The 15,445-nt window shown below is 42.7% G+C and overlaps 1 protein-coding gene across 4 annotated transcripts in view; it reads left to right on the plus strand.

Annotated features, from left to right (window-relative positions):
- LOC310986841 (kinesin-like protein KIF21A) overlaps positions 1-15,314 on the plus strand; it is a 54,525-nt gene extending 39,211 nt beyond the window's left edge. For 2 of the 4 annotated variants that reach the window (XM_083972931.1, XM_083972933.1), the window contains exons 22-34: positions 226-391; positions 968-988; positions 1,699-1,756; positions 2,487-2,541; positions 2,642-2,844; positions 3,510-3,635; positions 7,925-8,061; positions 8,631-8,805; positions 9,031-9,195; positions 10,079-10,196; positions 10,415-10,585; positions 11,400-11,599; positions 13,028-15,314. In XM_083972931.1, the coding sequence (XP_083829057.1) occupies positions 226-391; positions 968-988; positions 1,699-1,756; positions 2,487-2,541; positions 2,642-2,844; positions 3,510-3,635; positions 7,925-8,061; positions 8,631-8,805; positions 9,031-9,195; positions 10,079-10,196; positions 10,415-10,585; positions 11,400-11,599; positions 13,028-13,118 (1,686 nt within the window). In that variant the 3' untranslated portion in view covers positions 13,119-15,314. The remainder of the gene's footprint in view (positions 1-225; positions 392-967; positions 989-1,698; positions 1,757-2,486; positions 2,542-2,641; positions 2,845-3,509; positions 3,636-7,924; positions 8,062-8,630; positions 8,806-9,030; positions 9,196-10,078; positions 10,197-10,414; positions 10,586-11,399; positions 11,600-13,027) is intronic. The other 2 variants (XM_083972932.1, XM_083972934.1) reach the window with 2 other exon arrangements.
- The last annotated feature ends 131 nt before the right edge of the window (positions 15,315-15,445 follow it).

The raw sequence follows: 15,445 nt of genomic DNA on the forward strand, positions 1-15,445 counted from the left end.
AATTCATAAAAGATTTAAAATGTCTTAGTTTCATATGTGAGCCTGAAGAAGCCACAAGCGAGCGAAACGCGTTGCTCTGAAATAAACAATGGTACAATGTTTATAATGTTCTATTGAAGTAGGTTTCTGTATGATTCTATCAGGTACTATAATTAAAAAATAGAGATGAAGAGATAAAATGGACTGTGTGACCACAATGACTGTGAAACATCTGCGTCCTCTCAGGGTCTGCAGGCGGCTCAGAAGGAGTCCCAGGTGAAGGTGATGGAGGGCAGGCTGAAACAGACAGAGATCACCAGCGCCACACAGAACCAGCTGCTCTTTCACATGCTGAAGGAGAAGGCAGAGTTCAACCCGGAGCTGGACGCCCTGCTGGGGAACGCTCTGCAAGGTAACGGCAGCACCTGTTGGGTCGAGGGGGAAGTGGAGATAAAAAAAAAGGACCAGAACACAGACCAGGACCCCTGGTGGTCTAACTCAGCCCACCTCCTGGAAGTGTCAGTACTGTAGAAGCACGTCATGTAAAGTGGGGTTCAGATTTAACTATGGGATGAGGCTGGTGATGATGTTCTTGTACCTCTTTCATGAATCAGTTTGGTTTTTGCCACACATCTCTTAGCTGCTTCCAGGAAGTGGACTGAGTTACTGGTCGTTTGCATGTTTGGGTTTATTGAGATGCTCTTGTGGTGGCGCCTTCTGCTGAATAGAAGCTGAACCAATTGTTACACAAGTGGCTCCAATTATCATTTGGTAATAAAATTGTATGAAACCAAATTTGTCAATATTTTAATCTTACATATTTTTGCGAGCCTCTCTTCAGCAGGACACTCAGTTTACCGTAGATGCACTTTATTTTCCTTTCGTTTTTTTATAGAATTTTGGGGGACTGTGTTTTTGATTTGTGCATTGCCTTTTTTCTGTTCCCCCACGTTTTCTTTTTCTTTTTTGTTTTCTTATGTTTTTTCAGAGCTAGGTAACATCCCTGCTGGTAAGTGAAACCATACTAGACTCTTATCTGTGTTATGGATGCATGGTTCCTTCCCTTTGCACTGAAAACTAACTAAACATAACATGAACAGGTGCATGAGGTGCAATTCAACCAGGCTTCCCTTCATCTGTCTGCCAGCCCTTCACTTCCCTTCATCTGGACACATCCTCCTCCTTCTCCTCCTCCTCCTCTTAGCTCACTATGTGCTACAGCCTCCATGCTTTAGCGCCCTGCTAACCCCGGACCCTTCCACAGGAACCATCAACATGGATGTACTGTTAGCTCAGCTGGACCGTGTTGGTCAGCTGTCCCCATCAGGAGCAGCGGATTAATCATTCCTTCCACTCCTCCACTTTGTCGCCTCATGTCGGGTCTTTTATCTTTTACCACACATCTCTCTCTTTATAACCGTCCCCACCTGGCCCGCTGTCTGACCTCTGACCTCTCACCATTTTCAATCCATCTGATCCCATCGAGCTTAGTGAGGATGTGGATAAAAACGGCATGGCACTGCGCTGACATCGCCCTCATCTGCTTCCCTCCTTCTTTTTTGATAATAAAGAGAAAACTGCTCACTCTTTAGTGAAATAGAGAAAAAAAAGGATGAATTATTTAGTTTTAGGAGAAGTGAACAGAAAGTCATTTAGCAGTCATATCAGCCAAGAGGGAATTTTCTACGCCTGATAATATTCATTGATTTAATTTGACAGAAAATGGAGACGACAGCAGCAGTGATGAGTCTGCCCAGAGCCCTTCAGCCGAGGGAACGTGAGTTAATATGTTTTATTACAGAATGTTTTATGTTACAATATTATATTCAACTTTTTCACACCAACACAAATTAGACCACATGTCATTTAAAGTTAAATTTTTATCATTTAAGGATATAAATAAAGTGAAATTAAACAATTCCCCCTTTTTGCTGGACTTTTCAATGAATCCCCCTCAAAGACCCCTGTTGGTCCCTTGGCCCTATTTTGAAAAATGAGAAATGTTACACAAATTCAAACTATAAAAATCAGCAATAAAAATTATAACTTCAAACCCAACAGGGAAGAAGTGGGAGACACATACTAGAATAATGTGGCTGTTACAACATTTTGTACTATTTACTATCATGGTATGTTTTCATGATATAGCCTATAGTATCATTTTATGTCTATATTTTATATTTTATGTCTTCATCATGTTTGTTTATAATAATTTCATGATGTAGAGGTGTTTTATTCATTTTTACGCTGTATTATGTGGGACTGTGATCTACATGTAACACATATGTGATTTGTATCTTGTATGTAATGTTGCATTATGTTCATGTAGTTTGTTACCTGTGACTACATTTGATTTTATCTTTAATTTGGAATATTTTGTACCTTTGTTTAAAGCTGAGTGAACTCATCTTATTCTCTGATTTAGTTGGAGGCTGTTGTGCTATTTTGTTAAAGGTCAAGTGTGTTTTTATAGTTACTCACATATAAAACTCATGTTTTCCCTCCAGCACTTTAGCATCAGATCTCATGAAACTCTGCGGAGAGACCAAAACAAGGAATAAGGTATTGCACAGTTTATTGCGTTTATGCCTCAGTGTCTGCAGAAATCGTTACCTCACCAGTACTTTTTTCATTCTAACTTCCCTGTATCTGTGCTGCACAGGCTCGAAGGAGGACCACCACTCAGATGGAGCTGCTGTACGCAAACTCTGACTCTGCCCCTGATGCGCCCACCACAGACTTCTCTGGTCCCATGCTGCCGTTGGCAGAGACACCGGATGGGGGAGGAGACACGGACACGTCAGGCTCATCAGTCAGGGACTACACCGCTCTCTCCCCCGGCTTTTCCTCTAAAATGGGCAGCATGTAAGTCCAGGCCCGGCACTCTTTTCTAACACATTAATTGCTACCTACTTGCTGCCTGCATGTTTGATGTTGCCACTACATCCTCTGCTTCCTTTAATGTTGTTTCACATTATTCATGAGTCTCCTTGCATCAAATGACTGTATCCTCCTCCACCTGATGAGTTCTTTTAGGTAAAAGCATGCAGACTGGAGCAAATATTAACATTTATATGCCTTACTTGTTATTGCTTCCTAAACTATCCTTCTAATCCCTTATTAGAGCTGAGTGATGCAATGAAAGCAAATATTTTAACAGGCTGCTTTAACTGGATTGTGAAAGGCCATGCTTTAAACCCGAGTGTACATTGACTTGAGTGTAAAACAGAGCTTTGGCTGACAGTGATCCATCAGCAGATACAGTAGTGCAGTTATATGTTAGCGAAGCTTAAAACCTGCACAGTATCCTCTGTAGTTAAAACATGAGCTTGGCCACCAAGACCCACCTCTGTTTTGGGACTTTAAACCTCAGGTAACTGTGTTTCTGTGTGTACTGCATGCTCATCTCCTACTGTAATTGTTGCCATTATTTTATGTTTGTTTTTACATCCTTCTGTTGTTTTTTATTATTATTTCTGCATACTGTCTTTGTGTTGTTTGTGGACGAATTGATGAAACTGAACGATCAGTTCTGGCTCCAGAACCTCGCCAGGGGTGGAAAGGCGAGCTCCGGAGCCTTCGCCGCTCTCTCGCAGGAAGACCTATGACAAGGCGCACGCATCGGCCGACAGGGCAAAGGTCAAGGAGATTAAACAGTAAGAGCTCTGTGCCGACGTCGTGGGCTGCAAAGCCGGGGGAGAAAAAAAAGAGAGAAATAACTTCAACTTCAACTCTACTAATACTTCCTCTCTCCGTTTCCTGCTTTGGAGAAGCATGTGGTCTCAACTAAATCAACGATGCTCTGGACCTGGTGTGATAATCTTTGACCTGCCAAGTTCTATGCTGAATTTTAAGTCATATTTTTTCCTGGTTAACTTCTTTGAGCCATAATGGTGACAATTGGTGAGATTTATTCTCTTTTCACTTCTGGTGCATTTGACTCAAATTCAGTGTTCAACTTGCTTATCAGTCCTTTTGCTGCTGAACATGTTCATTATTGAAGAAATATCTCTGTCCTGTCCCTGTCTTTGTCTTCAGAGTTGATTCTTGTTAGTGAGGTAGAAAGTGCTGAGTGAACTGATCATGCACTGACAACTCAGAATACACAGCAGAGGACTTAATATAGCAGACAAATGGATCTATTTTATGATAATAACCTACCTCTGGGTAATAATCATTCAGTTAGTCTTTGTATTCAAGTTTCTGAAAGGGATAGTTCACCCAAAATTCAAATTTCACTCATTATCTACTCACCCTCATGTCAACTAGGAGCTGTGAGAATTTTCAGAGTCCTCCGTGCCTTCTCTGAGTTACTATACGTTAGCATTCGAAGTACTGCGTCGAGGGAACGCGTTGCTTCCGGTCACAGTAAACAGTGGCAACTGAAAAACAAACGCTTTTATTGCAAACATTGAAGCGCAGGTGACGGAGAAGACGTTTGCGGAGGTGGTCTGTCTGACCAGTCGAGGCTGAACGGGTGAATTACCACACTGATGTTCTGAGCGGGCCAATCACAATCCTTGTGGTTCGCGTCGCGACGCGTAGTCAGGATTTTTTGGAGGTGCACGTCAGGCTACGGCGTAGGGTCCGCGTAGGGGTCTGCGTCAACGGTATAGCTACGCCGTCGCCGCGACGCAGAAGCATAAACCAGGCTTAATGGTTGTGAATGGATACCACTTTTCTTCGTCCAAAAAGACACACCAAAAAACATCCAAATACCTCCATACTGCTCGTCTGTAATGTCCCTCTGGTATTGAAGCCCCGACATGAGGGAAATTCTTTTTGGACAAAGAAAAGTGAGCACCATTCACAACCATTATATGGACAAATACTGCTGCGCGGACCCCCCCGTAACTCAGAGAAGGCACGGAGGACTCTGAAAATTCTCACAGCTCTTAGTCGACATGAGGGTGAGTAGATAATGAGTGAAATTTGAATTTTGGGTGAACTGTCCCTTTAAAGCTTCTGTTGGCATGACATGCACACGCTTACCTCTGTGCTTTGTACACACAAGCTGTTGGACACATGCATGGTACTGTAAGTCTGTGCATGTGGTCAATATGAGAACTGAATATTGCTGCATTCATGTCATAAGGAAAAGCCAGTAAATGCCATGTTTTTAATTCAAAAAATGGAGGTCAAGACCACTGCCTGACAACAAAGGTTTCTATCAGCACGGAGAATGACTCATTCTTATGCACACAGCAAACAAAATAACTCATTCTTACAGTATCACATGGCTTTGGGGGATTTTACAGAGAGGATAATTAAGACGGAGGGAACAAGTTGCTTTTTTTATATATATATATATAAAAAGGTCTCTGACCAGACCTGAACCAGGCTGCTGCAATTACCTGACATGTGTTGTGTCCACTGGGCCACTAGGACAGCATACACAGAATTAACCCCCGAGGCTACAATACGGCATTTACTCTGCCACCTCCCTCAGGCTAAACATGACATTTTTAATGGACAAGGAACTAATTTGTTGTTGTTTTTTTTTACACTGGTGTGCAGTGAGCTTTAAACTTCACACAAGCTTGGCTATTATTGTAGTTTTGATACTTAGGTAAAACCTGTTTTATGTCATTATTATTTACATCTTCAAACTGAAAACTGTGTCCTTGCCATTTTACAGAGGAAAGATGCATTGTGTTAAGCTTTTGACTTGGGTTGCTAACTTGTAATGACTTAATGCTGGGACCAGTCTGCTGATCCACCTCGGACATATTTCCACTCAACTCTCATCACATGTTTTTGTGGATCTCTGGTGAGACACATACCTCTATCACTGGCTGCTCTGAAATATTATAACTGATAAACACAGTGAAGCGCATCGAGCAGGACGCCTCAGCCACCTTCATACCTTCAGATGAGTTTGAATGTGCAAACACTTTACTGTCAGGCTGTGCTGACAGTTGCTCCCCTATGACGTGAATGCAGCATATGCGTCCTCCTTCTGTCTTCATGCAGTCCTCCCACACTTCTGCCAGCAGTGTGTAAACAGCTTAGCACACACTTTAATTATGCTGCGGCTTAATTGGCAGCCCCACTGTCTTCTTCACAGCCCAGTCACCAGGAACCCGAAGAGCAGCCCACCACTTCCTGTCCCCCCGACCGCTCGTCCCAGTAACCACGTCGTCGTCTTTAGCCGTATGACAGGGTATCTGGGGCGTACTGCGCGTGTTCTGCAGGATAAGTAAGAAGTGAAGATAAGTAAAATTGACATTAGCCTGACACGGTGAGAGATTTGAGCTGGACCCCTGCACTCCAAAATCTGTCAGTTTGTTAAATGCTGGACCAATGTCTCATTTGCAAAGTTGCAGTGCATTTCCTATTAATGTAGCCATGAAGCACACATGTTGATATGTACGAGCACATGTTTGATCATGGAGTGCAGTGTTGTCATCATTTTTGGTTAGTATGTCGTTTTTTGCAATCCTGGGTGCACACTGTAGTGACCATACTAGTGTTGTCATAACATATTTCTGCAGATCATTTTACAAAGGGCAGGCCTGAGGATTTATGTTTCATCTTCCATGCAGCCATTCTTTTCCACCCGTTCAGCGTTTATAAATGTAATGGGAAATTTATTCAAGCCAACAGGTTGTAGCAAACGTAGAGTTTTCAAAAACAATGCAATTATGTTGGTTGTTAACAGTGGTGCCCCAACAGCTTTTGCCTACCTCACCAATTCCGCACAGTGACCAACACTTGGCTTTGATGTCCTTCACCCAATAGTCTTCATGCTGTAGTTGGAATAACACCAAGATTTCAGACATTTATCCTGATAATTTTAAGTATTTGCGCATACATGTCTGTCAGATTTAACATGATTTTTTTAAGCAAAAAGAAGTTGTGTTAAAGTCATGGACACTACTACAGTAAAGCAGACTATATAGATCTGATGTGACTTGAAATCAGTGGCTGCATAGAAGATAGAAAACATTATTATTTCAGAGCTGTTAAACCACTGGTATGATGTGTAGAGTATAGACTAAAGTTATACGATAACTGTGGTTTTAAATAATTTCTGATCAATGATCTCAAACTAGAATTAGTTCTTAAAGTGCAGTTGTACTAAATAATGACTGACAAGGAACATGAACTTGATAAGAACAGGAACTAGTGTTTTAATGAGAAGATAATCAGCTCTCAGGTTTATGGGATACTCTCTTGCACTCCAGGATGGATGGATGTCTCCACCTGTCCAACCACACCCTCTGCCGTGTTTCCCCTCCTCCGTCCGAACAACCCAAGTACAACTTTATTTTTTATTCGTCATGTGTTCCTCTACGACTCCACCAGTGGTGCTCAGGGCTGAGGTCAATCTGAAACACAGTTGCACATGGTGTGGACTCCGCCTACCCTCTTCTCTTCATCACTGACACTTTCTGTGTGACAAATCCGAATATTGATGTGTGGATCTGTGGCACACCACCAGCTCGCCCTGCTGCTCCTGATACTGATAGATACAAGTGCTATCACGCAGTGAATGTACAATTACACTATCAGATGCCAATTTGTCAACACGAACACCCAATTAGAGATCGATCTGGTTCCTGTGATGCTATTGAACTTGCTTCCCCCTGATGATCCAGCACTTCTGCTTTCCAATGATCATCTGTCTCTGTCTCCCCGGGTGTGTTTTTTTTAATCTGTTACGTGAACATTCAAAGGTAAAGTGGTATTTTTAGATTCTTCTTCTTCAGCATAATAAGGGTGACTCTGCTCACAACTATCTCCTCATTTTCCCTTGGACTTTTACTGTCGTTCCTTTCTGTTTTTGTTTTGCAGCATCATGCTGATCAACCATGAGAGCTGCATGCCGTGCATGCCTCTGGTTGTATGGGTGTGATTTACATCTGTGCTCCGATTATTGGGCAGGATTATGTCCACACTGCACATATTGATAATGATGATGATGTGTGTATGTGTTTTCCAGGGGCGTCATTAACCCGGTGCCAGCCACCAAGAGCAGCCGCTCAGCAACTCTGCAGTGTGTCCACGTGGCAGAGGGACACAGTAAAGCTGTTCTCTGTGTCGACTGCACCGATGACCTTCTCTTCACTGGATCCAAAGGTCAGTGCTCACAATCCTCCCTCCCTCGCTCCTTCCTACCTCTCTCCTTCCCGCCTCCCTCCTCCCCTCCTCCCTCCCTCCTTCCCTCCTTCCCTCTCTACCTACTTCACTCTCCTCTGTCTTTCATCAGTATGCATCGCGTGTCTTGTTACAGTTCTAGTAATTTATACATTTTGACGCACTGTTATATAACAGCAAATAAAACCTGAAAGGAATTAATTAAGATTTTCATTTGCACTGCATACCAGAAAAGGAGCTAATGAAATAAAGTGGCATCGCACTTACTGTAGAGCAGAACTTGCATGGTGCAGGAGCTTTTAAACAGAAAACCCTGAAGTAATAGAACAGGCAGGCAGCTCGACTGTAATTCTCAGTCATACCCACAGATAAATCAGCTTTTGTCCCCATGTGCTTTGTGTCTGGTTTAGTTAAAATGAGAATGCATTGTGGACCAGAATATCCCGGTCTTGATCCTGAGCTTTTGTGCTTCAGTTTTGACTTCCTTTGGAGAGTACGCTGCCTGCTTTTCAAACAATGTAGTAGATGACAGGCTGTGTGTCCTCCTGCAGACCGGACCTGTAAGGTGTGGAACTTGGTGACGGGTCAGGAGATAATGTCCCTGGCTGGTCACCCCAACAACGTGGTGTCAGTCCGCTACAGCTCCAGTTTGGTCTTCACTGTCTCGACGTCCTACATCAAAGTGTGGGACATTCGGGACTCGGCCAAGTGCATCCGAACTCTAACGTGAGTGTGACACGTGTGATTTAAAATCTGTGAAGATCCAGGGAGTTTCTGTAAATGAAATAAAGAAAATAACCTCAAGTTCTTAATAAATGACACCGGCCCAGACTCCATCAATGTGTGTCAGAGCTGCTGCCAACTGTCAACACAGTATCAGTCAGGTGGACCTGTTGTGCCCTTCAGGTGACTACAGCACAGTCATTCATGCTTCATGCTTGTTGTCCCCAGGTCCTCTGGTCAGGTTAATGTCGGGGACGCCTGTGCATCCAACACCAGCCGAACCGTCACCATCCCAGCAGGAGAGAACCAGATCAACCAGATTGCTCTCAACCCCAACGGGACGGTTCTGTACGCCGCTGCTGGAAACTCAGTCCGAGCGTGGGATCTGAGAAGGTGACCACACAGACTGCGTTACACTCTAGTTACACACAGCCGCCCTCTATACACATGACTCATTGAATGAGTTGCAGTAAGTTTGTTGAATCAGGTCAAGATTTCCACTAAATGATAATGGAGAGACTTGGAGGCTTTACAAGATTTCAATCATTTCTCACAACATAGGTTAAACTTTGAGACTTGTGATAGAGTCAAGCAGGAATCCAATCGTCACATCCCTTTGTTAAATCATTATTCTGCTGTAACACCAGTCTGACACAAACCCTGCAGGCTGTGTTTATCATTCCCACCACCTCTTCTTCACTTCCCACAACACCACTGCACCATTTTTTGATGCCTCTCTCTCTCACTCTCTCTCACACACACACACACACACACACACACACACACACACACACACACACACACACACACACACACACACACACACACACACACACACACACACACACACACACACACACACACACACACACACACACACACACCCTGAGTTAATACAAAGTCCAATCTGTTTTCTTTGCACACTGTTTAAAAACCTGACTGGTATCTAATCCATCCCTGTCATCCATCGTTTATCGCTGACTGCTGTTATTGCCTTTTTTGCTCCTCTTATATAAATAAAAAGAGCTGGTAACTGTCAGACTGGATGATTCAAATACTTCAATCACTCTGACTTGAACAATGCAAACTTTAGTCTCTGAAACCTTTCTATGAGAACAGTTTACCTATGCTGTTAAGGTTATATTATAACTGTTTTTTACTGTCATGGATTCAAGTTTCATGTCAACTTTCCCCTCCTGATGGTAGAAGCCCACATTTAGACACTTGGATTTTAATGATTAAATCTTTGTATTGATTGACATTTTGTCTCTCTCAGGTTCGCCTCCACTGGGAAACTCACAGGTCACCTTGGTCCAGTAATGTGCCTGACTGTGGATCAGTCCGCAAACAACCAAGACCTGGTGATCTCCGGCTCCAAGGACCATTACATTAAGGTGTGTGTAGGAATAAAGTTAGACTGCAACATCTTGAATGAGGACAAAGACAAACTGCATCACACAACACGATCGGATCTGCTTATCTTGCATGTGATAAAAACTAATATTGTAATTGTGAATAAAGACCTGCTGTGTGTTCCACAGTAAAATGCTCTTTGACGTACTTTTTCACATATCCTACGTCTAACATGTGTAACGTGTCGTGGCTGTTGCAGCTGTTCGATGTGACTGAGGGCTCCCTGGGCAGCATCACACCAACACACAACTTTGAACCGCCACATTACGACGGTATCGAGTCTCTGGTGGTGCAGGGCAATATCCTCTTCAGCGGCTCCCGGGACAACGGCATCAAGAAGTGGGACCTGGACCGAAAAGACCTGCTGCAGGTACTGGATGACCAGAAATCCACTACAAAGACAGACTGAGGAGATGAGATGGTGGAGTCAGCTAAAGTAGATTTTTTTTTGTGTATCATCTTTCAGCCCTGAGACCCTTTAGCGTGTTTTACATAACAAATGGAAAGGCATGAGAAGCTAAAAAGAAACAAGGAAGCACAAAAGACTTTTTTCTTTGAAAATCTCAAAAAAAAAAAGTTGAAATAGAATAAAACAGAACAAAGGGAAGAATAAAACAAATCTGCATTCACTGTGAAATTGGATGTACGAAATTAAACTTTGCTACCATCAGCGCTAAAACAGTGGAAATGATTTTATCTAACAAGATGTTTTAATTTGTCATGATTTTTTTTTTTAGCATTGCTGTCGTCTCAAATGATTCCTTCCTGATATAGTATGTGTCAAGTTAGTTGCTGTGATTTTGCTTAATGATTCAGATTTAAGAGAGTTTTCTCAGAAAGGCTGAGATGCTGCTTCAAAGGTTTTTCTATCGAAGACACATGAGAAACAGAACCTGTCATGTGTCTTCATATTAAAGTTTGAAGGAAATGTGAATTTCAGGGTCTTTGCAGCAGTTAAAAGAATTCGCTGAAGCACACAAATGAAATTTATCGTCACACAAAGCAACCTTTCATCTGTAAAAATGTCCTGTTCTGCAGAGAGACTTTAATTTATCCGCTCAACTGCGGAGGAACCAGACTTCCTCGTGAGTTCTGGTGAAGATTAAGAAACGTACAGCTGTTGATTGACTACTGTATATGTTGGCGTCAACCTTTTCCACATTCATTTCTCTTCCTGCAACCAGCAAGTCCCTAACGCTCATCGGGACTGGGTGTGCGCGCTGGGCGTCGTCCCCGGCTCTCCGGCCTTGCTCAGCGGCTGCAGAGGAGGGGTGCTCAAGCTGTGGCACACAGACACACTGGGGACCCTAGGGGAACTCAAGGGTCACGAGAGCCCCATCAACGGCATCTCCACCAACAGCAACCACCTGTTCACCGCCTCAGAGTGAGTCTCACACACGCTTGACTTTCTTTCCAGACCCTGATTTGGCTTCAAGTTAGTTTAGTGATAAATGTTAAAGCTATGGTTTTGTGTGAAATTATTCAATGTTGTGATTATATGTTTTTTTGATGATGATAAGAACATATAATATGATGTATTATAATGTTCTTATACAGTAAAACATCCATGGTTTGGATGACATGCTGCTGAATTTCAGGAGTATTGTTATTGAATTTCAAGCAGTAAGCACTAAAGGGACTGAAATGTCTTCATCTTTTAACTGTGGTCATCAGTAATTGATAAGAACTCCAGTCAGGAGGTCACACACAGATTGATCACTGTTTCAATCTGTAGTCAGTAATAGTCAAGTGCTTATTGATTGAGCTGCTGCGTCACTGTTGTTGGTTGGTATTCTTTTAAGTTGACCAATGTTACACACTTCAGAGATCAGCATTACCATTTACTGTCTGTCACTGTCTTAGCTAAAGGAGTTTCTCTCCCCTTGGCACCAAGTCAGCCGTGTTGTGTCGCTCTCTTCTTCCTACTTCCACTCCCTTTCTCTTTCTGATGGTTCTTTGTATCGACCTCTGGCAGGTTCGCATTACATTAAAGACCCGTCTTCTTGACATTGAGCAACCAATCAATTGGGCAACTGACCACAAAAAATAATTAAAAAGAATTACAAGAAATCAGGGAAACAATAGCAAAATGCTTTTGAATCTGGAGCCAGCTTCACAAGCTACAGTTTCAAATTAATAGGTGACAATTGTTTATTGAAAGTCATTGCAAAACATGAGGGTCCGGTGTAGTATGAAGGACATTTATTTATTTATGCACAAATGTATTATTTCTGTATCTATACGTTCTGCTCTTATTGAACATCATACCACTTGGGATCATGATGCTCGTGTTCAACTAGCACATACTGTTTCCAACTGGCAGGTGATGTTCTGCCAGTCTATCTCACTTGCCGTTGAGATAGACAGATGGCACTGAGAGGAATGGCCTCCAGTTCAAGCAGCATCATTAGCCACTTTTTGATCTTGGCACTGCTACACATCCAGCAACAAGTCTGCCAACAGCCTCCCACTAGAAACCATTACATGGGGTTAGGTTAAGGTTTTTGCTCGCAGCTTGCTGCATGTAGATTTCATCAGGATCATTTCCTTCTGTCTGGTTTGCCAAGATAACCAATCCTGCAGTTTAGTGTACCTTATCAACATATGGACAAAGAAATACATAAATAAATGTATAAAATCAGAATTAGCACTTTCATTTGAACATTTCTTTAGTCATTTAATTATTTTTCTCTGTATTTATTTAGTTATACTACTCACTGTTTTGTCCTTGTCCTCACTCTCTATTCACATGGTTTGTTTCCATTATTACAGTATTTTCTGCATCTTATTCCTGTGTGTCCCTGTGTTTCAGTGACCGGACTGTGAAGATCTGGCGTGCGCGCGGTGGACTGGACAGCACCTTAGACACGGCTGACAATGCAGATGAGGTGGCGAGTAACTGAAGGCAGCGCCGCCCGCTGGGTTTGAATCTGGAAAGACTTTAACGGCATCCTTTGATGCCGCTTCCCTGCACTTTGACCCCTCACCTCTGAAGCCCAACACTCACTCCTGACACTCGCGCACTGTCATTGCCATGTAAAACTGTGCTACTGTAAGAGGAAACGCTAAAGTACTTCGTCTCGAGAGAAACTAACACAGTAATTGTTTTGTTAGACTCTGCTCTATCAGAGGCTCCTGCTAATCAGGCTTAGTTCACTGTATTGTTAATGAGTCTTTGCGGTATAAACTTTTTTTTCTCTCTCTTTGGCGCTGTAGACAGTTCTTCACTGAGGATCATGAGAACTTGAACTCACAAGAGTCGGAAAATATCTCTGCAGCTCAGCATATATTCAGCGCTGTGCCAGGAAATGATACATCCACAGTTACCCAGGGGAAGGGTAGCAGTGTGTGCTTATTTTAGATTAGAAAAAAAAGAGTTAAGTGTTAGAGGAGAAAAGGTGGCAGAGCTAACAGGTTGGTAGCTGGTCTTCACAACCCAGTTCGCCAGTTTCTTGGGATTGTTTTCTCTGCACTTGAAGCAGAACCAATGTACCCTGTGCTCCTTTCCCCCTGATGAACAAAAGTGGCTTTACTGTTAGTAAGACAAATCACCCTTAACTTCCCTCTCCTGCTTTTATGCTCCTCTCCTGTCGATTTCTGCTGCTGCTTTAGATCAGCAACCAAAATTGCGTGACTCTGTGTCTTTGCTGTCCTTCACTGCACATGTGAACAGAACATACATCACTGTCCCTCACACAAGAGTTTGACAAATGATATTACTCACTGTCTCGTTGAAAGAAAGATGAGAAGTTTAATACCACTCTCATACCCGTCACGTCATGTATCATCATGTTAAATGTAAAGCTACAGCCTTAGCTTAGCATAAAGACTGGAAATATGGGGAAACAGCTAGCCTGGCCTACCGGCTTCTTTGAAGCTCCTCATTTGAATATTGTGTCTTGTTTGCCAGGCTCAATAATTTACTTTTCCAAATCTATTTTTACACTTTGGTTGAAATGGATTGAACAAATGATATGCAAGCATAGTAAGTGACATCTGGAGATGCTCTTTCCTGTTTTCATTTCTTTTGCTAAGCTAAGCTAATTGGCTGTAGTTTCATGTCCTGTACTGTTCAGACATGACGGTGTTATTGATGTTCTCCTCTAACACTCAGCAACAAAGGAAATGCATGTATTTCCCCACATGTTGAACTGTTCCTTTAACTCTTGAGCACTTGTTAAAATAGACCTAATTAGTGTTTGACTGTAATTTAATCCTTCTTAAATATGAGCAGGGTCAGTGAGGATCTGCACTTGTCCATGTTTCATCGTGTGTAGAAATTTGCGCTCACCCTTCACACGTTGCTGTTAACACTCACTGAACCTACACCGCTGAGTTGTCGTCTGACTCCACGCTGCTAAGTCGTGTGCTCACCCTTTTCCACCCTATAAGAGGGCTTCTAGTAATGGACTCCGGGTGAGGTCCGCTCGGTAACGTAGCCTTGTGTATGTGTATATATGTAATAGTATCTTTAGTTGTTTTTTTTGAGAGGAGAGGCCTTCAGACTCTGCCCAAATTTGTGAGCCTAACCACGTCGACTGACGTCTGTTTCCCAGTTCTGATCCCTGTGGGGCCTTCCTGGAGACTCCTGTGGTCTCCCCTGATGTAACTGATCTGTCTGTCACGATTGTGTGCTGTTACTTCTGAATGTTCGGTGAAACTGCGGCTGTAGGCATTATTCAAATACATATCTGATGTATGTAACTAATGTATTTAAAAATACCTGACTGAATGTTAAGTTCTGTGGGACCACCGATCTGAACATGGTCTCACTCGAGAGCCAATGGACCAGAATTGGCAGGAAGACTAGTGGCAACAATAATGCCTTGATGGAGCTTTTCCTCCAGTGAGGTGGCGAGTTGTGTTTAGTGGCCTACAGTTAGTTTTTTTTCCTTTTCTTTGTTTGTTATGCTATCCCTGTTCCACACACTGGGCGTTCCCCTCTGGAGTGTTAGTAGCCATTCCCACGTGGCGGACTATGTAGCGATTCTAATGTCAGATGCCTGGTGAGAATAAATGCCATCTGTCAAAAACAAACCGCTGTGTGGTTTTTAAAGGTTTATTTCTGCTGTTATTATCTGGAGCTTAGTATTATTAATATTGCTGGTTGAATGTTTTTCATAAATATCACAGAAAAAAAGCTGTTTCACGTTTGTATTTCTTGTTGCCTCTCAGCAAAAAAGGTTCTGGTTCGATTCCCGGGCCTGGGGCCTGTGTGAGTTCTCTCTGC

The sequence above is a fragment of the Trachurus trachurus genome, assembly GCF_905171665.1.
Source record: "Trachurus trachurus genome assembly, chromosome: 6".
Classification (NCBI taxonomy): Eukaryota; Metazoa; Chordata; class Actinopteri; order Carangiformes; family Carangidae; genus Trachurus; species Trachurus trachurus.